This window comes from Pteropus alecto, unplaced genomic scaffold, assembly GCF_000325575.1.
Source record: "Pteropus alecto unplaced genomic scaffold, ASM32557v1 scaffold14, whole genome shotgun sequence".
In the NCBI taxonomy this organism is placed as follows: domain Eukaryota; kingdom Metazoa; phylum Chordata; class Mammalia; order Chiroptera; family Pteropodidae; genus Pteropus; species Pteropus alecto.
In genome coordinates this window covers 48,227-75,477 of record NW_006436810.1, presented here as the reverse complement: position 1 = coordinate 75,477, position 27,251 = coordinate 48,227, and the positions used below count along the sequence as shown (strand labels likewise).

At 39.0% G+C, this 27,251-nt stretch overlaps 1 protein-coding gene and 2 pseudogenes across 2 annotated transcripts in view; all 3 read left to right on the top strand.

Moving 5' to 3' along the window:
* The window catches only part of ACO1 (aconitase 1), a 45,344-nt gene that overhangs the window by 263 nt on the left and 17,830 nt on the right, over positions 1-27,251 (top strand). For both annotated transcript variants that reach the window (XR_003046846.1, XM_006913687.2), the window contains exons 2-16: positions 109-277; positions 1,333-1,470; positions 10,777-10,846; positions 10,977-11,160; positions 11,644-11,783; positions 13,497-13,668; positions 16,843-16,943; positions 17,895-18,011; positions 19,266-19,425; positions 20,665-20,800; positions 21,594-21,678; positions 22,492-22,648; positions 24,205-24,329; positions 25,951-26,055; positions 26,786-26,928. Coding sequence is in view for 1 of the 2 variants with exons in the window: in XM_006913687.2 (XP_006913749.1) it covers positions 109-277; positions 1,333-1,470; positions 10,777-10,846; positions 10,977-11,160; positions 11,644-11,783; positions 13,497-13,668; positions 16,843-16,943; positions 17,895-18,011; positions 19,266-19,425; positions 20,665-20,800; positions 21,594-21,678; positions 22,492-22,648; positions 24,205-24,329; positions 25,951-26,055; positions 26,786-26,928 (2,002 nt within the window). In the remaining variant the exon portion in view is untranslated. The remainder of the gene's footprint in view (positions 1-108; positions 278-1,332; positions 1,471-10,776; positions 10,847-10,976; positions 11,161-11,643; positions 11,784-13,496; positions 13,669-16,842; positions 16,944-17,894; positions 18,012-19,265; positions 19,426-20,664; positions 20,801-21,593; positions 21,679-22,491; positions 22,649-24,204; positions 24,330-25,950; positions 26,056-26,785; positions 26,929-27,251) is intronic.
* LOC112481275 lies at positions 13,823-13,941 on the top strand (annotated as a pseudogene).
* On the top strand, positions 18,253-18,372 carry LOC112481272 (annotated as a pseudogene).

Sequence of the window (27,251 nt, the reverse complement as noted above, 5' to 3'; positions counted from 1 at the left end):
GTCTGATGCCTCTACATAAAGTTCTACATAAGAACTTTATGTAGAGTTCTTATAATAAGGTGTCTCATGGTTTTTGTTTGTTTTGTTATGCTTTCTCCTTTATCCTAGAACGCTTACCATTTTCTATCAGAGTTCTCCTGGAGGCAGCCATTCGAAACTGTGATCAATTTTTGGTGAAGAAAAATGATGTTGAAAATATCCTAAATTGGAATATCATGCAGCATAAGAACATAGAAGTGCCATTTAAGCCTGCCCGTGTCATCCTGCAGGACTTCACGTGAGCCTAATATGTCACTGGACTCTCTTCTACTCTGCCTTTCTTGTCAGACTTTAAAGAAGCTTTAAAAAAAAAAACTAAAAACCACAGTGACCATATAATTTATCGCCCAATATCCAGACACTTTTGAAAATGAAAGGGGGCTCTTAATCCCACACAGCACGAGATTGTCTCAGGCAAATCAGGTTGTGTAATCACTGCACCTTTCCAGTGGCAAAGGTCATTGTCTTTGGTCTTGGGGAATCACAATTCTAAGTATACTAGCGAAAGGTGAAAGAAATAACATAGAGTAGAGCTATCTTGGAATCTTTTTTTTCCCACATGTCCTATCACCCAGGGAGCCAAGTTTCAAACACATAATATTCCAAGCTGCCCTTGGAATATTAATGTGACGTGTAGTTCACAAGGCCTGATCTGTTGCTCTTCAGCCTCAGTTTGCCTCCTGCTAGTCCCAGGAATCTTTGTTCCCCATCAGGCCTCTTTTTTGAGATAATACTACCTTTCCATTTTTACATGATGTTAATATATTCCTCCTGGAGACCAAATTTAATTTTTCTAAAGGAAGAGCACCCAAATTTTATACTCTAATATAATGAAAAGGAAGGATTCACTTATAAATTTGACTCACAGCCTACTTTTCTGAATTATATCCATTCTTTTAAATCCGGTCTGAAGTTGAAGATGTAACCCATATGTCTTGTCCAGGTCTTTGTCAACTCACCATGTGAATGGGAAACAGTCATGACACTAAAAGTTTTAGAGTTTTTAAGCACCAGCTTCACTGGAGTTTCTCTATTTAGACTATATTGTTTATTAACTTTAATGTTTTGATAAAATTGCATATAGAGATACTGCTGAGTCATGGCCCGTACTACCTAGGTGATTTCTGCTCAAGGAAATGGAGTTAGAAACTTTTCACTTTTCTAAGTCCTTCATCGTTAGCTTCACTGATGAGACAGTCTCATTGCCAATTTTGTCAATGGAGACAAAAGCTGAAAAACTCACTTATATGTGTTTAACAGATTTATTTTCTGTTTAATTCCTTCTTTTCTTAGGGGCGTTCCAGCTGTGGTTGACTTTGCTGCAATGCGTGATGCTGTGAAAAAGTTAGGAGGAGATCCAGAGAAAATAAACCCTGTCTGTCCTGCTGATCTTGTAATTGATCATTCCATCCAGGTTGATTTCAACAGAAGGTGAGAGATTAAACTGAATACCTGGGTTTTATGCTTTGTGCAAAATCATGGCATGCAATTCTTCGTGTGTGTGTGTGCATGTAATTAAATAAAAGAAGAAAATCTTTAAAAGGTATATTCAGAAAAACTCAAACTTAATAGAGATTTTCCAGTGAAAAGTTTGGGAGGTAGGGGGCAGTGAATTAAAAATTCTTTTTTTCTATTTATTTCTTGGATAGGAGCAGCCTACGTTTAAATTTAGCTTGAAGTCTGGGTGAAAAACACATGAATTTCTGCCATTAAAGTTTGTCAGTACAAGTAGGTATTTGACTTTAAGAGAGCTTGAAGTTTTTTTTGTTTTTTTTTTTTTAAACCACTGGAGTCTTGTTTTTTTGATCCCAAGTAACTGTTTCATCTGGCTATCTCTGTCTCTCCATGTGGGTTTCCATAATCTTTTCCTTTGTTCGTTCTTATATCGTTTGGGATATCTGCTTCTCTTTTCCTGCCAGAATCCTACCATTAGCCCTAAAATCTCAGTGGCAGTCAATAATAAGAATTTATTTTTTACACATCTACAAGTTGGTCATACAGCGGTCTCCAACGTTTTTGGCACCAGGGACCAGTTTCGTGGAAGACAGTTTTTCCACGGACTGGGGCGGGGGAAGGAGGGGATGGTTTCAGGATGATTCAAGTGCATTACATTTATTGTGCACTTTATTATTTTTACATTGTAATACATAATGAAATAATTATACAACTCACCATAATGCGGAATCAGTGGGAGCCCTGAGCTTGTTTTCCTGTAACTACATAGTCCTACCTGGGAGTGATGGAAGACACTGCCACCCAAAGTGTGTCGCATATGTCTAGTCTATTCCATAATCTCGTTTTGCTTGCTGTCACTGCAGAAGACCCTGCTTCACAGAGATAGGATGTTGGAAATGGAACTTTTCAGTGCTTTTGTGGCATTCTCAGAATATTCCACCCTGACTTTAATCCAGAACATGTGGAGATTTGAAAATGTTTCAAACATACTTTTAAGGCCACTGTCATTTGCAGTCTCATGCAGTTGATCCTCTTCTAGCATGGACAAAGTCAATTCACCTAGCTTATTTACAAATGGGTCATGGATCCATTCCTTCCCAGTTCGGGGATCTTTTGTGGTTGGCAAGTAATGTTTAAACTCTTTAAAGCTCTAGAGCAACTCTCGTAACTCAAAAACTCTGGCCAGTGATCTGCCTTTAGAAAGCCATCTCACTTCTGTGTACAAGAGAAGACAGATGTGCTTTGTGTCCATCCCCTCACAGAGCTGTGCTAACAGATGTGAGTTAAAGGCATGTACTTTAATGTGGTCAGTCCTATTAAATCACATCTCGCAAAACGTAAGTTCAGATGACATATCTCAGCTAGCCAGCTTTTCTCTATGGATGACACAGTGCATAGACATTGAGAAGCGACCTCTTTGACCTGAGTGGTGAAACCAGAAAGCCGTCCGATCATGGCAGCCGCTATGTCCGTGCGTATACCGACGCAAAATGACCAGTTCAGTTTTCCTGATATGTAATTATTCAGAGTCTTGAAAAGTGCTGCAGCTGTGGTGTTGGTTGGCAGTAAAGGTGCACATAACATATCGTCATGCACAGCCTGCTGAAAAATATATCACACAAAAACTAGCTTTGTTGCCTTGTTGTCAACATCAGTAGACTAGTCAACCTGGATTGCATACCATGGTGACTCAGTAATCCTCTCTAACAAAGGTGCCTCAAGATCCTCTGCTAGTTCATCAATCCGTCTAGTTATGGTGCTAGCCGAAAGAGGAGCACTTGCCACCTTTTGAATTGCAGCCTTTCCTAAAACTTCACAACAAATGTCCTTAGCAGCAGGCAGGGTCAAACTCTTAATCGTAAAGGGCTCCTTAGCTTTAACCAGTAAGAATGATGCTCTCAGCACAGACACATTTGATGAAGTGGTGGCCTTCAATAATTGCTTCTGTTTTACGTATTCACATTTTTTTCTTTTAAAAAAACTCTAAAGGCTTGTCTTTTAATGTAGGGTGCTTAGTCTCCATGAGGCAAAGCAGTTTTGAAGGTTTCAGGGCTGCGTTGGATAGCTGGTTGCCACATGTACAAAGTGGGCTTGGAGAATATGAATCACCTGTTGCAATGAACCCTTAATTTAAGTAGGACTCTTGGTATTTTCTTTTAAATGCAGCTTTCTTTTTGTTGGCAGTCTTTTTGTTTAGAGTCTTCTGCTGTCTCATCACTGGGCCTTTCCCCCTTTTCAGAGAAGCTCTCCAGTGGTATTGTTTTTTACTCATTCTGGCTAAGTTTAGTTTGTGGGCTTACCACAACTCTGACTAAGTATACAGTGCGGGAAAGAGGAATTGATGGAAGTAGTAAATAAAATAATGGGTGGGCCATACATAGACTAAAATAAGTATTGGATTCTGACTTTAAGCCTGCCACCAGATGCAGCTGTACAACTGAAGTATATCAACTCACTTGCCACTCTGAAGCCTGCCATTAGATGCAGCTTAATTGTCACTTGCCACTCACTGATAGAGTTTTGATATGAGTCTACAGGCAGTTGATTTATTATGGTCTTTGTGCAGTCAAACCTCTCTGCTAAAGTTAATCTGTATTTGCAGCCACTGCCCAGCACTAGCATCACTGCCTCAGCTCCACCTCAGATCATCAGGCTTTAAATTCTCATTAAGAACCATGCAGCCTAGATCCCTCGCATGCACAGTTCACAGTAGGGTTCACACTCCTATGAGAATCTAATGCTTGATGATCTGAGGTGGAGCTGAGGTGGTGATGCTGGCGCTGGGGAGTGGCTGCAAATACAGATGAAGCTTTGCTCCCTCCCCCACCACTCACCTTCTGCTGTGCAGTCTGGCTCCTAACACACTATGGACTGGTACCGGTCCATGGCCTGGGTGTTGAGGATCCCCTGGGTTAGGAGGTCAACTGATCTAAGCTGAGCGTAGAAGGATAGCTCTGCTTCATCCAGCCCTGGCTAGGTTGACTGCTTACACTGCACTGCACATATGCAAGGCAGCTGGGACAGTGGCATTCCGTGTGTGTTTCTTTTGGTGGTCCAGGCTGAAGGAGAAAGCAGCTGATCACAGAGGCTCAAGAGGGCAAGCAGGAACCCACAATATTTTGAGGCCTAGATCAAAACAAGTCACACGGTCAAACCTAAAGTCAAAATGGAGAGAATATTGGCTTTTGTAGAAGTAACTGCAAGATTATGCAACAAGAGAGAGCAACCAGGTCCTGCTAGAAGGTTGGGATCTGAACTTAGAAGTATAACTAGATAAAGGATGATCATCTGTCTGTGAAGAAAGAAATAATTATTCTATATACAGTGCTAGGAAAATTAATTATTTGGTAAAGGGAACAGTTCATATAAATTGAAACATTAATCTTTAAAAAAATTAAGTTAAAAAATTTAACAGAAAATTTAGGGATATATATGTCAAATGTCTTGATGAGAGAGATCTTTCTAAAGTTAGAAGCAATGAACGAAAAAAAAAGTGCGGGAAAGGAATCTATAGATTTAATGACTTCAAAGTTAACAAGAAATAACGTAAAAAATATTTGCAACAAATAGGACAAAAGATTAATATCCTTAACATAAAGAGTCTGTATATTCAATTTAAAAAATAGTAAAAAGGAAAGTGAACATTTTACAATAAAAGAAAATGTAAATGGTAAACAATATATAAAGCCTTTTCAACCTTACAAGTCATAAAAAAGTAAATTAAATCATTGAGATAGCATTTTCTCATCAATATAGTTAAGAGTAGAAAATAAACATTATAAAGGTGTCATGAAGGAGATACTTTTATACACCACTAAAGCACTGTAAATTAGAAATGATGAAAGCAATATGTATTAAGGTGCTTAGAAACTGAGATATTCTTTGTCCTGGAATTTCTACTTCCAAACTTATGCTTAATAGATACATGAAATTCAGAAAAAGCTTAATAAATAAATAGTGTTTGTTAAGGTATTATTTCTATTAATGAACACCTAGAAGCATTCTAAATGTCCAACAAAGGAGAACGATTTATTAAAGTATGGTATGTCTTTAAAGTGAATTATTAGGTAACTTTTACAGTTATAATGTGCTACATAACACTTGGAACATGTTTGTGTCAGTTCAATGAGCCAGGTGTAAATTTCAAGTATAGACTGATCTCAGCATGATGAAAAGTTATGTAGAGATTAAAAGATTGGAAAGAGAAGGTGGTAAACCGATTATCTCTAGGATTGTAATTGTTCTTTATTTTTACAATAAGTAGCTATTGCTTTATTATAAAATATCATTTAAGAATACAAAACAAACCATTTGAAGGGGGAAAAGGCAACCATTATTTGCTTCCTTGGGGATTTAAGTGAGTTCTGTACAGCCTCAAGAGAAATGTAGAAACTGGTCATTCTCGAATTAGTGTTGCCAATATCCAAACAAATAAATGCAGGGTAAAGAAAAATCTGCTTTATCTTTAACTGACAGTTCTTGGAACAAAAAGTCTGGATACTTGCCAGTTCTTTCCTTTCCTTTGGACTCTAAACCCGTCCTTAGGCAACATCTTTTTTGTTTTTCTTTCTTAAATCACATGATCTCAATTGAATGTTTTGATTTCAGAGGGAAGAGTTAAATATATATATGTACACACAATGTTATCCTATTTAAGACTAAGGATGTTTCCTAAAGTCCTATTTTAGAAGTTACAAAAAGTAGCCTCACAAAATCATGGCTAACCTTATCTTTCTTGGAAACTCTCATTGGTGTGGATGAATTTACCTCATTTTGCTGGCCTGGAAAGGGAAAGTACTGGTGAAGACAGGGTTGCAATTCTTTTAATGTCTAAAGCCTTTGGACTCACAATTCAAAGAGCTCCTGACTATTCAGCAGTTAATGATTCTGGGTCATCACCAAATTCACAGTGATTCTTTTTCTCTGTAAACCTTGACATTCATCAACTTTGGTTTCAATTTTTTATGGACATTTTTCATTTACACTGTAGTACAGAAAACATTATTCTGAAAATAGCAAATCCAGAGCTGAACTTTGATTTCACACTGATATTCAAATCTAGCTAACACTATTCCTTTTTTTAAAAATTAAGTTTATTGGGGTAACATTGGTTAATATAATTATATAATTTTCAGGTGTACATTATAATTTGACATCTGTATATTTTATTGTGTGTTTATCACCCAAAGTCCAGTTTCCTTCAGCTACCATATATTGGATCTGCTTTACCCAATTCACCCGCCTATTACCCCCTATATTTGACCTCTTTAACCCCATCTACCTCCCACCTCCTCCCCCACCCCCTACCCTCTGGTAACCACTAGTCTATATTCCATGTCCACGAGTCTTATTTCTGTTAGAAGTGCTTTCATTGGTGGTGTTTTGTTTTCATTTCTTAAATTTGGTTTTGCAACTTGACCTCCCTGTCTCTTTCCTCATGTTTGTAAGGAATTAAATTTGATATTTCTCAAACTTTGTGGAACTGTATACTGTAGGCTTATTTCCAGCTATTTCCCAAAATGAAATAGAAAAACTGAGTAAAGAGTGGTAGGTGGTAAATTTTCTCAGTTGAATATTTCTAAGCTCTTTGCATGGTTTGAATAATATTAATTGGCCTCACACAATCTTTAGGAATTGAGGATCTAACACATTATTGTAATATTTTACAAAATTTTCTCAGGGGGAAAAAAAACAAACATTTTAAAAAAATCCCAACAAGTATATTGTAACAATTTCTGACTAGATTTTATGAGTGTGAAAACTCTCTCCTTTGTATATACTGTTTGTGAATTTTTAGAGTACCATTAAATATAATATTCAGAAATGTTGAAGTACATCCAAAAGTATGTACAAATCTGAATTCAAATTATGTGACTCAGGAGAATTTTCCTCTTTAGACTGTCAGGCCATTCACATTCAGAGACCTTATTAAAAGCTCATTAGACTGAGTGAATTTAGGAAAGTTGTTAGTGGTATAAAAATCTGAATTGTAGGTCTGTTTATACATGCCAATAACCAGAACTAAGTTAATTGAGCCAAAGTTAGCTTAACTGATGTTATGTTTTCATGAATAAATAGATTTTTACCGGGAATTAACATATAAAACAACCAAAGCATTTCTGACTTCTCCTTGTCCTGTAAATACGTCATTTATATCAAATGGATGTTCTCATCATTCTCTGGGGGTAATATTCCCCTTCCAACCTTGTTTCTGCTGTGAGAAGCTCTGATACCCTTCTGGTGCTGCAGGCAAGGGGATAAAAGTTAATGGGAATTCACAAGTGCTCAGAGTACAGCAGAAGTGATGGGGACACCAGAGCCAAGGGACCACATATGATTAAGAATAATGTTTGCAATGACCTGAATGGACCTAAAAGTTATTATGCTGAGTGAAATAAGTGAGACAGAAAAAGATAAATACCATATGATTTCACTTACATGTGGAATCTAAGGAACAGTTAGTAGTATTATATTGGCTAGGTGGAAAACCAGAGGAGAGAAGGAGCAATTAGGAGGATCATTTTATAAACTATATAATTGTCTAACCAAGGTAGTGAATACTTGAAACTAATAAAAAAAAAATCTCCAATAAAAAAAAGAATAATGTTTCAAGATGCTTTCCTTTTTTCTTTTTCTTTTTTTTTAAATTAAATCCATTTAACAGACCTACTATACCAGAAACAGTTTAGCATAGAAGAGAGATTAGTGAACACGACTTTAATGCAGTGGGTGAATGTAGTGATCACAGAGAAGGGGCAGATCATCCTGACTCGGGCCATCAGAGGGTCGGTCCTTCATGCGGTGTCCCTTGTTCTGAGTACTGAAGGATATTTACCACAGGGAGAATAGCAAGAAAAGGCATTCTGCACGGAAAGAAGATTGTGTGCAAAGGGACTTGGGGAGAATATGAGGTCTGCACTGCAGTGCGTCTGAAGCTTGGATGGGAAGATAGGAGAGGGCTTATAAAGGAAGTCTGAGGAGAGATTGTAGGACTGTTTTTTAAAGCAAGGTGTTTATACTTTTATTTGGCAGGTTCAGGGTGGGTCACAGCAATCTGTATTTTAGAAAACCAATTCTGGTGACAGTACAAAAGTATTCTGGTGAATAGACTGACAGAGAAACCAATTAGGGAGCAATCTCTGGAATAAAGACTTTGACAGTTGTAGTTGCTACATGTTAGGACAGGAGGTCGTTAAATGAGATATGGACGGACAAGGACGAGAATGAGATTTAGGAAAGAAGGTCAAGCAATTAGAGTTTGCCTGTTGAGTTTGTGGTGCCCAAGATATTCCTGATGTAGATGCCCCAGATACACTGGGGATGTGGATCTGGACCTGAAAAGACAGGTAGGAATTGGAAGGATAGAGCCCTCAGTGTACTAGTGAGATGGTGGAGTTGAGTACCTTGAGGACTAGCTAGCTGCATCTCGTCCAGAGGATCCAGAGGGTCTGCTGACCGGGGGGTCAGGAGTGGTGTGCTCCTTTGCTCCACTGTACCAGGGTCTCTCCTTTCTCTATTTCTTCCTTTTGCTCTTCTCTAACACATACACACATTGACAGACATTCATTCTGTACATCAGGGATCAGCAAACTTTTTCTGTAAAGGGTCAAGAGTAAATATTTTAGGCTTTGCTGGCCACAGACTGTCTCTGTTCACATTCTTTTTTTCCCCAACCTTTAAGAATCTAAAAACTATTCTTTGCTTGAGGGCCAAATACATAGAGATGCTGGGTGGGCCTCATTTGGCCCTTGGGCTATAGTTTGTGGGCTACTGCTGTAAGACACTCTCAGGGATTGATTTCATTAAAGCGACTAACACTATTCTTGGAAAATATTCACATCAAGAGAAAAAGAGAAAAAAAAAATCAGCATGGTAACTGAATGTGTTTTTTGTAAATAACAAATGCTTCTAGTTCTTTCCTTCCCAAAGAGTGCCTACCTATTGTTTTCTGACTGACTTCCCCTCACCCCTCAGCATACATCTATGTGATTTCATTTGGAAAGGCATTTCTGACCCCTGGCCTGAGTGCTCCCATGGCACCTTGTACTTTCCATATCGTGACATTGATAGTCACACTCATAATTGCTTGTACCTCTCACCAGGCTCTGAGCTCCAAGTAGGCAGTGCACATGCTGTTTTTGCACTATTGTGTTCCCCACATGTGCCATGAGGTAGGCTCTGCAGATCATCAATAAGTGAAGGAAAAGGGTGGATGAGAGGTATAGTGGTTAAAGTAGAGGCCCCAGGGCCATCAGACCTGGGTTCAGACAACAGCTCTGGCCACGGACACGCTCTCTAACCCTTCTGTGCCTCGGCTTCCTCTTCTACACATTGGGGTAATAGTAGTGCCTATGTGAAGGGTCATTGTGGTGATTGAATGAGTTCATGTGTGTAAAGTATGTAGAATAGTGATGGGTTCTTAGTAATGTTAAGAGTGTTAACTATTAATGAAGTTGGACTTGGGTTTGTCTTAGCTATTAATTTTACTATGCTTCCTTATGTTCACTCAATCCATGATACATAGTTTATGAGCACCTTCTGTGCCTCCTAGCATAGCTTGTTTCCTATCTCCCAACATAAGCAGATGAAAATGCCAGCCCAGACGGCTCAGCCCGGAGAGGTGTTATAATGAGGACATGGATGAGAAAGGAGTATAAGAATACGGGCTCTTTAAACATCTAAGCCGCTCTTGGGGTTGGCTCCATAGTGTAGTGATTAGCATGTCTGCTTTACACGCAGAAGGTCCTAGGTTCGCACCCCAGGTGGAGCCACAGACCATACCCGGGGTGAGCCAGGCCCCCCTGAGTGCCCTCGGGGCACCGGCCCTGGGTACACGCCCCGAGCATGTGGGAGGAGACACCCTGCCTTCAGAGATCCAGTTCCTAAGGGGAAATGGCAACATCCATAGGTCAGGGGTAGAAATTGGGGGGTGGAAATTAAAGAGGGGGGAAAAATAAATATCTAAGCTTCTCTTGTTACCATAAATATCTTGAGTCTGTTCCTGCGAGTCATACTTTATGATTAAATTAGTTTTAACTTAAATTCACTTAATATTTTCTACCCACAATGTTTAATGGCATCACAGGAATCAGTTGAGCCAAATAACAATTACTTTTTTTTTACCTTTGCTAATTACCTTTCCTTTCCCATGTCAATGAATGAATAATACCACCCAGCAGGCCTGCAGATGAAATTACCATTTTATTTATTCATCACCAATAAATTTGATGTATAACATTTTAAGCCTTAAAATTTATACATTTAAGTTTTTCTCTCTGACAGGGCAGACAGTTTACAGAAGAATCAAGACTTGGAGTTTGAAAGAAATAGAGAACGATTTGAATTTTTAAAGGTATGAGCAGAGTTTGGTCCCCGTGGTTGATTCTTTAGATATGTGGGGTTCGAGGGAGGAGCGCCACAGAGCTGGGCTGCGCAGAAATGTGTCGGGCATTCATAGTGTTCTTTCCGTTTTTCAATCCTAGTGGAGTTCTCAGGCTTTTCGCAACATGCGGATTATTCCCCCTGGCTCAGGAATCATCCACCAGGTGAATTTGGAGTATCTGGCAAGAGTGGTATTTGATCAAGATGGATATTATTACCCAGACAGCCTCGTGGGCACAGATTCACACACCACCATGATTGATGGTTTGGGCGTTCTTGGTTGGGGTGAGTGTTCTTCTATATATGTTGTTCTATAGCGTGTACCTTTATTTTGATACCGTTACATCCCGGTAGCATGAATTTGCATGACCACAAGTATCAGAGACGTATTTTGTCTGTTTCATTCACTGCTGTATTTCCAGTGCCCAGCAAAGTGCCTCATGCCTATGTTTGGAAGAATGAACTGGAATAAGGGATTAGGGACATTTAGAATAAACCACCTAGGGTATTTGTTAAAAGTAGAGATTCCTGAACCTCAGTCCACTTGGTGTGTAAGCAAGGGGATTTTGATACAGGTGTTTGGAGACCACACTTGGAGAAGCACTTACTAAAAATTCTATAGAGAGAATACTGCTCTTTATGGAAATATAACTGTGTTCTAGTACAACATTGTAACTGGGTTCGTTATCTATTAATGACACTGAATTATGCCTGAGGGATATGGTGAGAAATAAAGAAAGCATTATTTTATCATGCCACTCCTTGCAGGTGTGGGTGGTATTGAAGCAGAAGCTGTCATGCTGGGTCAGCCAATCAGCATGGTGCTTCCCCAGGTGATTGGCTACAGGCTGATGGGAAATCCCCATCCTCTGGTAACATCCACTGACATCGTGCTAACCATTACCAAGGTAACATATGCTGCCTGTTCTGTGGTTTTGGAGAGTCATAGTGACAAACAGAGAGGAAATATATGATGAGGTCTCTCTTGGTTTCCATGTGCTCTGGAAATGCTAGAAAACAGTATGTTGGTGACTTTAAAAACAGATTGGATAAGGGAGAATTCTATGATTAAGTTTTAGATAATTATGTTTATTTTATTCCTGTCACTGCATGGATTTTTTTTCTTTAAAAACGTTTTTGAAATTGTGAAATATTTCAAATACACAAAAGTAAAAATTATATTCATATATATGCCTACCCACATAGAATTAACAGATGATAACATTTTACCATGTTTGCTCCAGAGCTTGCTTGTATGTGTACTTTTTAAGAAATAAAATGTAATATTTATAGCTAAAGCCATCCTCCCATTCCTAGAAATAATAACCATTCTGAGGTTGTAAGAACCATTCTCATGCATGTGATTATACTTTTACTACAGTCTCCTCCCCGCCCATAGTTCTTCTTTGTGTGTAAATAACAAACTCTTTCTATGAATGTTTGATTTTTTTATTCCCCTCTCTGCATTGTAAGTTACATTGTTACAAGAGATGTTTCTCTAAGCTGGAAAATATTTTGGTTTTTTTTCTCTTTTTCTTTAGCACTTTTAGGAAATAATTCTTTTTGTGTCTGTGTGATGTGCTTGCTTTGCAAAATGAGGCCAGTTTATTTTGAAAGATTATCAGAAAAATAATTTTTTTATTATCACAAATAGAATTTTTTCTGATTGTACAGTTTGTTAGGCTTGGGGTATTTGGAATGACATTATACTGATAAAGGCCAAAAGAAGTTTCTTTTCGATTTAATCTTTGTGGAATTTGGAATTGGATTTAATTGAACACTATAGTTTATCATAGATGTCTGTGCATTGTTTTTCATATGTGGAATAATATAAGACTTGCACACATAATTTGGCAAAATTCCATGTAACCAAAAGAGCCTGTCCCTGTGGTTGTCCACGGTTCATGGAAGTGGCTTCATGTAAGGCCAGGTTCGTCACTGAGGCCCAGGCCTGGCCATTGGCCTGCGTGGAAAAGGAAGTCAGACTCTCTGGATGTTTTGGTCCCATTAGACTTGTACCTATGTTCAGCAGATTTGTTTGTTACACCCTTAAGAGCAACCACGTACTTACTCAACTTGTGCAAGTCATAATATATTTGGGTTGAAAGAATTTAATTTCTAGCACTTGTAGGCACTTCCAAGGATCTCATTAGAGAGAATGTTTCCCATTTTGAAAGAGGTTTCTTCATGTTGTTACTTATATTTTTGGCGTTACTTTTTCTTACCTTGTTTTGGAAGAACTGTTTTGACATAATTTTAGATTTACAGGAGAGGTCTTGTTACCTTTCTCCTGGCCTCCCTAAATGTTAATTTACAACACCATGCCACATTTATCAAAACGAAGACGTTAACATTGTTATGGCCCTATTAACTAAACTAGAGGCTTCACGAGTTTTTCAGTAGTATCCTTTTTCTGTTCTAGTATCGATCTAGAATACCGTGTTATATTTAGTTGGCATTACTTTTTAAGTTTTATTTTTTAAAGTACAAATCAAAAATATTTTGAGCTAACTTATTGTTTGTGTTTACTCACAAGGTTAGTTTATAAGAATTACAAGGTGATAGCTCTGCATTTTAGATATGGTCTATCAACTCTGACCCTTTTCTGTCCTGCTGCTCAGCACCTCCGCCAGGTTGGGGTAGTGGGAAAATTTGTCGAGTTCTTTGGGCCAGGAGTAACCCAACTGTCCATTGCTGACCGAGCCACGATAGCCAACATGTGTCCAGAGTATGGAGCGACAGCCGCCTTTTTCCCGGTCGATGAAGTCAGTATCAAGTACCTCATACAGACAGGTATGTGTAGAACCGTGAGAACAGAAGGCCCTTGGTAAAGTTTCACAGAATGCTGAGGATTGGAGCACTGCCTTCGGCCTCTGCCCCTCAGAGTGTACTGGGTCAGATTTACAGATTTTTTTTCTTCTCTCTGTGAAGTCAAAATAGTTGTTGAGACTATGGCCATCCCACCCTGAACAAGCCTGATCCCATCTGATCTCGGAAGCTAAGCACGGTCAGGCCTGGTTAATATTTGGATGGGAGACCACCTAGGAATACCAGGTGCTGTAGGCGTTAAAAATAAATAAATAAGCAAATAGATAGATGAGAGATAGATAGATAGATAGATAGATAGATAGATAGATAGATAGATAGATAGATAGATAGATAAAGGATGGGATTGTAAACTGACAAGGTCCTTGAAATTTGTGAGGTCAACCAAGGGCTGCCTCGCCTAAAAAAAAATAGTTGTTGAGATTTCAGAAGATATAGGTAGACATGGTATGGCGAATAGAAAGAGCTCAGATATGCTGGAAGCCTAGATATTTATAGTGGTCTTCTACTACTAGTTATATAGCATGAAACAAGTAATTGTGACTGCTGTCTGTGGGGCATCCGCTGTGTGCCAAGCACCTGGTACCCATCCTCTTAATGTATCTGTAGGGTAGATTGATTGATTAGTTAATTAACTAATAAGAGAGAAAACCGAAGATCAGAGAGGTGGGGTAAGTATCCAAAGCTAATAAATAAGGGAGTTAGAATCCAAACCTGAGGCCTCCAGGCTCCAAACAGGGGCAGCACTCCATGATACCCGTCTCAGAGCTGTCTAAAAGGTAAAATGAAAGACTGTATCTGAAGCTATTTTGGAATGTCAGTGATTTTTTAACTGTGTGTTTGTGTGTGTATACATATATATACGTATATGTATATACCTATACCTATACATATATTTGTTCAGAAATTTGACTTTAACTTTGAGAAAGGGTTCGTTTGTTTGTTTTTAATTTCTCAAGTTTATTTTTTAAATACTAAATATTCATTAAGTCATTCATTTGATACATTATCTAGTCTGAGTCCCAGAGGTTCAGCTTAAAAAGTCTAAGCCCTTGTGGAGCTTACATTCCAGTGAAGGAGAAAAATAAGTACATAAGTATTAATATAATATATTTATAAGATAATGAAGAAGTGGAGGGGGGTGAGTAACCTGAGGATGCTATTTTCTAAGGAACGTTAGCAAAGGGCTCTTAGAAGTGCAATTTGAATAGATGTCTGAGTGATGGGGGACAAGCCATGAGAAGTGATGGAGGAGGTGTTTTTCAGGCATAGGAAACCACCGGTGCAAAGGCCCAAGACAGAGAGAGGTACAGTGTGTTCAGGAGACAGCAGAGGGGCCTGTGCTGCTAGAGCCCAGGGTCGAGGCCATGGGAGGTGAGTTCAGAAGGTGGGCAGGCGGGGGCCAGGGCCTGATCCCACAGGCTCGTAAGCCACAGTGGGCAGTTAGGATTTTATTCTAATGTTCTAGGAAGCCACTGGGTCATTTTGAACAACAAGGTAACGTGAAATAATTATTTTTAATACCTCATTCTGTGTGACAGAGATGGAGAAGACCTTTTATTTTCCAAATGACTCTTAAAATTTGAACTAATTCATTAAGGAGAAAAGAACAGACAAGCTTGTGCATTCTCATCTGTATTCAGTGTTTACTATTGAAGGGTTTCAGTGGCCAGTGTTTCTTGTGAAATATTAATAGTCTTGGGCGTTTAAGGTAAGAGCTAAGCCAAGTTATTTTGGCAAAGTAGGACAGGGGCAAGTACACATCTCTTGATAAGGTTTCATAAGAATCTTACAGACTGCAGGTAAATCCAAGTCTTCTCCTAATTTTCTCTAGATATAGTTAAGATTGTGATGAAAAAGCTTATTTAAAAAATGTTTTTATTAAATATAACCATATTAAAATTGATTGATACCTCCCGTGATCCCCAAAGGATTTGAAGTGAAAAAGATTTAGAAATTAAAGAACAGAATAAATAGTTGAGGGAATCACCTTAAATAAGGGAGGGAAAAAGGGGAAAGCTGCAAATATTTCCAGAGCTAAGATTAGTTTCTGTGACTCAAGAGGTGTCCACTGAACTTCTTACTGATCTGACAACAAATTGGAAACATCTGTAAAATTGAAATAAATATACCACATCAGAGAAGTAGAATCCTTTCTCATTCATACCTAAGAGAACTTTCTTCCGTGCATGTTCATGAAGAGATGTCATGAGATGTAATGAACAGTGGGCTCAATAACGAGTCATGATAAATGTGTTAATGAAGCTCAGACCGTCAGCTCTTACGAGGCTCATGCTGAAAGCTGATGACATTTACAATTCAGTTAAAAGAAACAGGCAAACAAAAAAGTGCTGATCTATTGTGGGTTCAAGAGTCAAGTTTTCAAACAGTCTTATTTGATTGTCAGAGAAATGGATAGACTGCATGTCCATTGGGCATACTTTGTGAGTATTGTCTCTTACAACTAGGGTCTCAAGAATTAAATGCAGAGCATTCAGGGTCATATTCCTGGTGATACAGCATTATGAATTAAGACTTTGGAGTCAAACTCAGGTTTGGATCTGGTTCTGACATTTACTGGCTGCGTTGCATGGGAAAGTTACTTAATCTTCTTGAGCACCATTTCCTCATCTATAAATGAGAATAACAACAGTATTTGTCTCATAAGGTCATGATAAAGGATTAAAGATTGAAATAATGCATTCGAAACATTTAGCACACAGTGCCAGGCACACAGAAAGTGCTCATAGCTGGTAGTTTGTGGTAGAAGTCAGGGTGGATTATTATTTTAACAATAATAATATGGAATGCTGAGTCTGTGGCCAGTTAAAGGCAGAGGCATAGGTGTGCGCTGACAATTACTAGGCTTAGGATCCTCCTAATTTAAGACCATAATAGAGAGGAGGCTAGAGTCTTCTAGTCTCTTTGGTAGGAACGACAAATCAGTTATTGTCCCCTAATAAATAGCAGCATCAGCTAGAGAGTCAGACTGTTAGCCTGAATGCTGAGGTATCAGCAGAGCTGTTGTGTGTAAGTGAAATGCATATTACTTGCATAATTGCTGGTGGAGGCGGTGGTTTATAGCTTTCACCAGGAAGTATTAATATTTATTACTTGTTACCTCTTAAAATGCCCATTTAGGTCGTGATGAAGAAAAGGTAAAGCACATTAAAAAGTATCTGCAGGCTGTAGGAATGTTTCGTGATTTCAGTGACCCCTCTCAAGACCCAGATTTTGCCCAGGTATGGGAGCGCCTTCACTAACTGTTTCTTTTTCCCCAAGGCTGTGATTTTAGTCATATATGTTTTTTCTTGGGTGGTATAGTTAAAAAATTAGCCATTGCCAAGTCATTGCTGGAGAACGGGGTGTTCAAGAGCCGAAAAATCAAAAAGATAAGGAACTGTGAACATTAAACAATGTAACTTCATCCATTCTCCCTGGCCATTAGATTGGGCTGGATGTGCTTCCCCTTTTTGACTCTGATTTACTCCTCTTATGTAGAAGACCTTGATAGAAGGACTTCACTAGAAGGACTAGAGCTATTTAAAGGCTAAGCTCATCGATATTATAGATGGGGAAAGAAATGGAGGTGTGAACATATGAATTAGCTCTGATTTATCCCACGGCTTACCTTCGTTTACTTTCTAGGGTGCACACTGAATCCACATTTTTCTCAGCAGCCAAGATTAGAGGGTATACTAGATGTGGGACCCTCGTTTTCTTTCATTACATCAAGGGAAGGAAATATTCCATTAAACTAAGGCCCATTTCCTGATATTTGATGTTTTAATGGCTGTATCCCTCCCAAATCATTTTAGAAAAAGTGCAGCAGTCTAGGTATTTCAATAGAAAACCCATCTCAGACTAACGTAAAATGAAAAGGATATACACGCTGCTTCGCAAAGATGGGCGAGTGGAAGACACTGGGCAGCCGCTCCAATGCCCACCCTACAATGTCTTTCTGAGAGGTGACAAGGCATCCTGCCTGTGCCACGCTCTGCAAGTGACTCTCTTCATGACTGGAAATTCATCCCTTAAGTGTTAAAATGAATATCAACTTTCTTGTTTTGAATGTGGTACTTTAGTTTGTTTATTTTAGTTGTTCTGGTCTTTTAAATGCTCTGCGTGGCTTGTGTTTTCTCTTTGTGGGTATAAGTGTCAGTTCTACAGTTCCTTTTCTTCTGGGGGAACAGGTTGTGGAATTGGATTTGAAAACAGTGGTACCTTGCTGCAGTGGACCCAAGAGGCCTCAAGACAAAGTTGCCGTGTCTGACATGAAAAAGGACTTTGAGAGCTGCCTTGGAGCCAAGGTAGGGGCCCAGGAGAGGTGGGTGGAAGTCATGCCCAGCCCTGCCCTGAGCCAGGTTTCTTGGTGCCCAGGTTCTTTTCGCCCCACTCATGATGAATCTTCCTAAAGCCTGGCTGTGAGGGCATTTTTTTTTTCCATCCCTAGTCTTTAATGCCTCTCCCGTTAGCCAGGAGCCAAGCAGCTTCCTTTGAGCACTTGACCCTCTATAAACACAACTCAACTCACTTTTGAAAAGCATATCTGTCTACACACCATGCCACCCTGAACACGCCCAATCCCGTTTGATCTCGGAAGCTAAGCAGGGTCAGACCTGGTTAGTACTTGGATGGGAGACCACCTAGGAAGACCGGGTGCTGTAGGCATTAAAAAAAAAAAAAAAAAAAAAGCATATCTACTTTGCACATTATTCATTCTACTTGTCCAGGCTTTTCCAGCCATCGTACTTTTGTTCGCGCCATTCCTTGCCTGCATGTCTCTTCCTCATCTACATATCTTAAATCTGTCAGCTCCTCTGCAATGTAGCCTCAGATCTTAGAGCAGAAAGTCATCTCTCCTTCATCTGAACTTTCATGGCACTTGGTCTGAAACCTTTTGATGATGGCTTTCCATATTGTTTAACTTATATTTCTGGTACTGTATATTATTTGCATGTCTAATTTCCCTTACCAGACTGTGCATTCGAGGATGAGATTTATGTCACTATCACCTCTGTATCCCACAGAGTGCCTGATATAACCTCTTATATGCAGATTTTCCATGAACATTTCCCAAATGAATGATTAAGATGTGTGATGAATTTTATCCTTGTAACATCAGCATTATACTAAATGTTCCTCTGTACTTTGTTTGCCTTATTGAACACGATTAGTTTAATCGGACCAAAATGGTACCATTTTCTAAATTTCCATCAGGTTAAAATCAGTGACCTCAGTCTGTATCCATTAAACTCCACAGTAATGTCAGAGTCCCAATTAGACTAACTTTGAACTAAATTTATAGTTTTAGCATTTCCATTTTTAGGTAGGAACTAATTATTAAATTCAAGACAGTAAGATCAGAATCATTACTGCCTTTTGTAAAGATTTTAAAAGACTTAAGAGAACTGTAATCTTTCTGTAGCATTTCAGAGTTCACTGGCCAAGATATTTATGTTTTGTTAAGAATCATTCTTTAAAATTATAGTTCTGAAAGTATTTCTTCTTCTTTCAAAAGAGAACTTTTGAAAATTTTTTTTTCTCTTTTTTTCTTCCCATAGCAAGGATTTAAAGGATTCCAGGTTGCTCCAGATCATCATGATGACTATAAGACTTTTATCTATAATAATAACGAATTCACCCTTGCTCATGGTTCTGTGGTAATTGCTGCCATTACCAGTTGCACAAACACCAGTAATCCATCTGTGATGTTAGGAGCAGGTAAGTGCATTTGAAACCCTCCTCATGGCCATATGGATAAGTGACCCAGGAGCTTAGCTGAGTTCTACATCTAGTTCCCTGAATCTTGTCTTTTCCAGAGGGATTTTATGGCCCAGAAATGTTTACACAATACATAGTGTTCAAAACAAGGTAAATAAAGTAGAATACATAATGCATAATAATCTTTGGAATTAACAGAGAAAGCAGAAGAAGAAAGTAGAAGAAAGCAAAAAAAAGATGAATTTCTGATAAAGCCTCTTGTGTCATACTTTAGAAGAAAAATAACTGTTTTCCTGTCAGACTGTTCTCTGTAAAACCCCTGGTAGGCTTTTTATACAGTGGAATTTAGTCTGTCTTAGACATATTGTCAAGTGCATCTGAATTAGGGCACAGGGCACTCGATAATAATACTCACTTGCCTATTATGCAATTCTGGTTAGTAGTTAATATTTACGTGCTAAATTTCATTAATATAAGTTCTCTTTTGTTCTCAGATTTTTGAGCATCCCCAAGAATTCCTCTTGTGTTTGTTGTGTCCCTAGACCCAAAGGGTATCAATAGTTCTTTCCTTATGAAGTAGATAAGTGCATAAGGAAAACTTTCCTTGTCAGCTAAGCTATTTTTGTCTGAAGCAAACCAGTTTCCTAAAGCAAAGTCACCAGCTTGTCTCCTCATTTCTTTTCTATTTCTGTGATATATATCCTATGACAGAGCACCCAGTTTTCCTAATAATCTCTGTATTTGCTGAAAGTCCAATGCCCCAGGAGCTCTTGATCTTCCACTTTAAGAAATATCTGAGGACTAGATTTTTACTTCTAGACTGACTATATTCCTCACCACCCAGTACATAATTCATATACTTAAGAAAGGGCCCTTCCAATTATAATTTTCTTCCAAATAAAACATAATTAGATTACTTTCCCTCCAAAAATTAAAAACTCATTCTGTAATATATTCTAAACAGTTTTAGGTTTATCTCTTTAAAAAAAAAAAAAAAGCAGATCTCTTTCTTCATTTCCATGAACAATTTTGAGTTTACTGCTTACATGTAAATGATTTCGGGCCAGTGAGCTTTTGATTTCTATTAGGCAGCAGAAATAGCGGAACGTACCAATATGAATGGAGCTTTGTCAGGCAGTAGCAGGAAATGCAGACTGAAAGTCGGTCCCTTTTCCCAGCTTCTCCTGGCACCTAGAGTAGGTGACCACCCACCCGGTGTCTGTGTTTACTATCTCACAGGATTGTTAGCAAAGAAAGCTGTGGATGCTGGCCTGACCGTGAAGCCATACATCAAAACTAGCCTTTCTCCTGGGAGTGGTGTGGTCACCTACTACCTGCGAGAAAGCGGAGTCATGCCTTATCTGTCTCAGCTTGGGTGAGAGAGAACTTTCTTATACACCATTGCTTTTGTTGTATTCCACATGTATCTTGCTATGTCACCTTGTAATAGATATAAGCTTATCTGATGGTATGTAATTGTGCTGTCTTTTGTCAGATAGTGAGTAGACTAAAACTCTTACATTCCAGCAGAGTAGGGCATGCCCGTGGACATTGGTGCTAGTTGCTCATCATTCGAGGGAGTCTGTGAAGGGCAGATCAGGGGCTGAAATCAAGCCTGAGCTTTGGTGCAGTGCTGCGCCCTCCTAGAGTAGGGGGCTTCTTTTCTCTGCTATGGACCAGCACTGGCTCTGCAACTGAGAGTCTGCCCTTTGGTATGAAAATCATTATTTACCGCGGCTGAAAGTGTTCCCATTCCTTGATGTAAATTAGTGTTTGCTGCCAGATATAGTTTCTCCAACTTCCCCTTTACTCCTAATTTGGATGCCAGATTTTATTCATGTGCCTCATGAAAGTCAAAAGTCCTTGGGATTATGTAACAAAAGTAGTGAATAGAGACAATAAATGGCATATCTGATTTCAACTTTTAAAAATTTTAGACCAATTAGACTCCTTTTTATAATTTACTTAAAAAGAAGTCTAATTGAATGATCTAGGATGATTGAATAATATATCAAAATGATCCCAAGAATGAAAGCTTAGTAGAAACAGCACTGTACTAAACTTATTTCCTGCACTGCTATTCTCTTTAAATCTGTGGTCTCTAGGAACTGCTCCCAGCAGAAGGGCTTGCTGAGAATTCTATCCTGTGCTTCTCTTTTGGCACCTAGGTTTGACGTGGTGGGCTATGGTTGCATGACCTGCATTGGCAACAGTGGGCCCTTGCCTGAACCTGTGGTAGAAGCCATCATACAGGTAATTTCAAAGGAGTCTGTGGGTCTTCAGAGCTATTGTCCCTTTTCATGTATGTGACCAAAACACAGGTAATTTCAAGAAAGCCTAGGGAAGGAGGAGAATGTGGTTAGATGTATGGTCTTTGGAGTCAAGCTGTATAACCTTGGGCAAATTCATTAACCTCTTAGTACCTGAGTTTTCACAACTGTAAATTGGAGATGATAATAGTACCTGTTTCGTAGAGTGGTGAGCGTTGAGATGATAATAGACATAAAAGATAGTGTGGTACCTGGACACAAGTGCCCAATAAATTCAGGTTTTAACTACAGACAGCTCCAAAATTGTTTATTCTTGGTAATCTGCAAACTGGTTCAAAGTCAGAAAAGTTGCCACACAAATGAATCTAAACTATGGTGCATTGACTCAGTTTTTGTCCCATAAATTCTGTAGCGTTGAGAAATACTATGTGGTTTGCTTTGCATGAATTATAGAATCCATGTAAGTCAATTCTGGCTTCCTTTAACTTTCAACTTTTAGTCTTTCCCACCTGTTCTTAGGCCCCAGGCAGCAAAATAACCATGATGTCGCCTTCTGACCAACCTGGTATTTTCTCATCAGCAGAAACCACTGAACATGTCTCTGTGTCTTTTGACCCAGAGTGTCTACCACAGGGAAGACACTGTGAGCTCTTCTTTCCTGTAGGGTAGAGGACCAAGTGAAAGGGAGGCTTAAAGAGCTACATCCAGGTGGTGGGAAAACTTTGGCAAATGGTCAAAACTGAGCAACCTAGGCATTCTGTTCTTTCCGACTCGATTTTTCTCTTGCCTTACACAGGGAGACCTTGTAGCTGTTGGAGTATTATCTGGGAACAGGAATTTTGAAGGTCGAGTTCACCCCAATACCCGGGCCAACTATTTAGCCTCTCCGCCCTTAGTAATAGCATATGCAATTGCTGGGACCATCAAGATTGACTTTGAGAAAGAGCCATTGGGTAAGATTTTGTTTGTGTGGTTACAATTTTATTTTCCCGATGAATTTGGAAATACTATTGGAAGAAAATTAATGTTTTCCTTTAGAAATAATGAAGCTAAGAACTTTCAGAGATTCGGAGAGTCTTTCCTTTATTCCCCAATGCACAGCTAAGACAAAACTGAAATACACAAGAATTTACTAAAGGGCAGGAGATGATAAAAGAGATATAAATACGAAAAGTAATAGAGAGCTTGCTATTCTGGCTTCCTCTTTAGTTCCTCTCTTTCTGTCTCCTGTTTTAATCTAAGGATAGGCGTTGTGTTAATTATCCCCTGTAGGATCACATTCCAGGTAGTTTAACTTTTCAAAATTCAGAGAAAATGATGCTTTGTCTTCTTTCCTGTGGTCTTCCTGCTTCTTATCTCCTTAATCCATTTGAAGCAGATTAGATAATGTGAAAACAATTTCCCTTAAATTTACTTTTAGGAAATTACAACTTCAGAGGTACAGTTGATTCTTTTTACATGTGGATTCGATATTTGTGAATTTGCTTATTCACAAAAATGTACTTTAACCCCCAAATCAATGCTTATCATGCTTCCATGCTCATTCACAGACATGCACAAAGGAGGGAAAACTGAGTCATTCAACATGCACATTTTCAGCTGAAATCAAACAAGGCAGTCTTCTGCCTTCTTATTTCAGCTGTCATACTGTAAATAAGTATCCTGTTTGTGCTCTATTTAATGCCATGTTTTTCACATATGTGTGCTTTTAGCGGTGATTTTTTTGTTTAAAATGGCCCCACATATAGTACTGAAGTGCTGTATAGTGTTTCTAAGCCCAATTAGCCCCATATTAAATAGGCTTTATTCAGGCATGAGTTATAAGAGCTATTGGCAGAGTTCAATGTTAATGCAGCAACATCACCTATTAAATAAGATGTTTTTAAACAGAAACTCTCATAAAGCCAGGTTATATCTTGATCTGTTGACAAAAATGTTGTGATCAGAGTTTCAGAAAACTAACCATGAATTTCTTCTGGGAGTAGTGATTCAGTATTCACTATGCAGTGTTTGCATGGACTTTATAGAACATAACCACTGCAAAGAATGACACCTGACAGACAGAGAAAGACAGATTTGATTTCACTTATATGTGGAATCTAAAAAACAAAATAAACGAACAAACAGAAACTTATAGAAAAAGAGAACAAATTGAGGGTTGCCAGGCAGGGGGGTTCAGGGGATGGGTGAAAAAAGTAAAGGAATTAAGAAGTACCAATGCCAGTTATAAAAATAATCATGGGGACATAAAGTCGAACATCGGGAATATACTCAATGATATTTTAATAACTGTGTATGGTGTTAGATGGGTACTAGAATTGTCAAGGTGATAACTTTGTAAGTAATATAGATGTCTAATCACTATGTTGTACACCTGAAAGTAATATTGTATGTCAACTATAATTGAAAAATATTTTTTTTTTAAAAGAATGAGACTTGACTATATATAATAATGAAAAAAGAGTATTAAATGAAATTTTTTCTCACTAACATGCACTTTTTTCCCCAGGGGTAAATGCAAAAGGGCAACAAGTATTTCTGAAAGATATCTGGCCAACTAGAGAGGAGATCCAGGCGGTGGAGCATCAGTATGTCATCCCTGGGATGTTTAAGGAGGTCTATCAGAAAATAGAGGTGAGGTCCTGCCCACTCTGCCCCCAAGTATTTAGGGGAAACCTGCTCGTTTGTGTCATCTCTGAAGACCTTGAGGCTAATGGGGGTGTAAACCATAGAAGTAACATTTGTTTCTTCAGAAAACTAAGGAAGTGGTTCTCAGTCATTTTTGACCTGTGACTCATTTTTACAAACTCCACACTCCCCAGAGGTTCAAGTGGTCAAGTGGGCAGCAGCCTCAAGAAGAAAGGCCTGGGGCTATGTGTGATACCTGGCCAGCTCTCCATAACTCTTTTCTCAGATACCCTGGGTTATTGTGTCATCTGTGGTTGAGGACCTCAGATGTCACTGTTGTGTGTTACTAAGGTGGTGTCAACTGGTGGAATGCACCTCTCAGAATTATTTGGATTCTTAAAAATGAATGAATGAATGAATGCCACTCAATAGGAAGCAACAAACTGCTGAAAGAAAACTTTCTGTGCATTTTACAAATAGGGAGAAAATGTATGGAGCTCAGTATTATTTTCTGAAACTCTTAGACATTATTTCTTTCCCTGCTTTCTGTGTTAGGCTGACCCAAGGGCTACTAATTAGGACCTGGGTTGAAAATTAGAGAGTAGACTGTCTGGGGAGATGAGTCAAATGGGGATCATAGGCATGCACAGTGCCCTCCCACAAGTGCCTCATTGGGAAATGGTCTGAGGGAGTTTTGTGGGCACTGGTTAAATGCATTTGTTCAAAGGCTACATTAATGGACCCGTGGAAAAAATTCAAGCTAATTTTAGTGCACAGCAGCTGTCATTTGCTTTTCAATGAATGTGTGACCTGGAAGTCTGCTTCCCCTTATCTTCACAGAGTAAATAATTTCTCCTTTACTACAGTCTGGATTATTATTTCTTATATTTGTAAATATATATGAATTATTTATCTATTGCTGTACAACGGATTACCCCAACAGTTAGGGGGTTAAAACAGCAAGCAGTTATCTCGCAGTTTCTGTGCATCAGAAATTCAAGTGTGGCTTAACTGGGTGCCTCTACCTTCACAAGGCTCCAGTCAAGGTGTCATCTGGGCTGCAGCTCATATGAAGGCTGAACTGGGTGAAGATGTGCTTCTAAGGGCACTCACGTGGTTGTTGGCAGACTAAAGTGCTTCACAAGCTGTTGGACTGAGGGCCTCAGTTTTCAGTGGCTATTGGAGGCCTCCCTCAGTGCCTTACCTAGTGGGTCTCTTCACAGCTCACATCATAGCAGCTGACTTCCATTAGGGCAAACAAGCAAGAGAGGGTGAGAGAGACAGAAGGCAGAATCTCTTCATAACCTAATCTTGGAAATAAGTCACTAGGTTCAGCCCCACTCAGCAGTAGGGGCTCACTTTAGGGTGTGAATCCCAGGGGATGGGGGTCCTTGGGGGCCATCTTAGAGGCTGCCTGTCACAGTGTCTATGTATTTTTAAGGTTTTTTTTTTTTTTTTTTTTTTTTTTAAGCACAGCACTGTCTTAGTATTAAGGAACTCATATGTGACTAGAATAAGAATGGTTTTTATTGTACTCTTAGCTTGAATATATGTTTTATGTTTATGTGTTAAATTTTCCTTAGGATGGAATGTAATTAGATTGGCCTTTTTTCTTCTTTTTTTTAAGACTGTGAATAAAAGCTGGAATGCTTTAACAGCCCCATCAGATAAGCTGTATTACTGGAATCCCAAATCTACATACATTAAGTCACCGCCATTCTTTGAAAACCTGGTATGACTTTTTACTTTTTAACAAAATGAGTTCTTCAAAAGGCTTTTTTCCTTTTTGTCCTTTTTGTCCTTTATTATCCCATACCCTGGCTTTGACTACCCATTTCCTTATAAGCCTTGCAAACTGAAGCAAATAGTGCTGGGGAGAGTTTTCAGAAGCTAGGCTATTTGGCTGTAGTGGACCTAGAGTTTTTCTGTCCAGGGGTTCTGTGTGGTTGTGTAGAGACACCTTGGTGATCAAGTGCCACCAGGACATAGATTAGTGAAGTCTGAGAGTCTGTTCCAGGAGAATATCCCCAAGGCCTGCCATATTTAAACTGTATACCCATAAAAACAGATGAGCAAGGAATCTAAGCCCCCCTCGGTGGGTCCCTGTGGAAAGCGGATGGGAGTAGAAGTCAGAATTCCAGTTGTCCTCAACATGTGAGATGTTCCCTGGATGTGGAGAAAGAGAATGTCATTTCTGTGGACATGAAGAAAGAGAATGTTATTGGCAGCTGCATCCCTGTTGCTTTTGAGGGAACAGTGCCAATATTTTGCCTTCCCTTCAAGGGTGAGATATGAGTAAATTAATTTTTCTTTTCTAAGCACCCTAATACAATGCATAGAATTTTCTGTATGTTGAAATAGAGCTGTCATCTGGTTCAAGTCCATGGACCACTACTGTTGAGACTTTTCTGGTGACTTGTTAAAGAAAACCCAGACAAACACTGACTTGTATTCTTTGCTAGACTTTGGATCTTCAGCCCCCTAAATCTATTGTGGATGCCTATGTGCTATTAAATTTGGGAGATTCAGTAACAACTGACCACATCTCTCCAGCTGGAAATATTGCAAGAAACAGCCCTGCTGCTCGCTACTTAACTAACAGAGGGTAAGTATGTGTGAAATTAGGGCCAACTAAAAGCAAACGGGGAGTGGATAGGCCTTTTTACATGGTCTCTTTGGAATCAGACTCTGGGTTTTCACTGAACCCTGGGGCTTGAAAAACAATCTTTCTGTTTGCTATTTCAAAGCTTCCATGGGCGAATTCATCAGCACATTAACTCCATCAAAGAGAGAGGAGACCTTCTTTCTGAGCAAGTGTTGTACTTGTTAGACTCAACTGTCATCTATGCCCCCAGCCTGGCTGTGTTAAAGCACAAAGCTCTGCTCTTAACCTGTGGAAGACAGGGCCTCATTACACTTGAAATACTC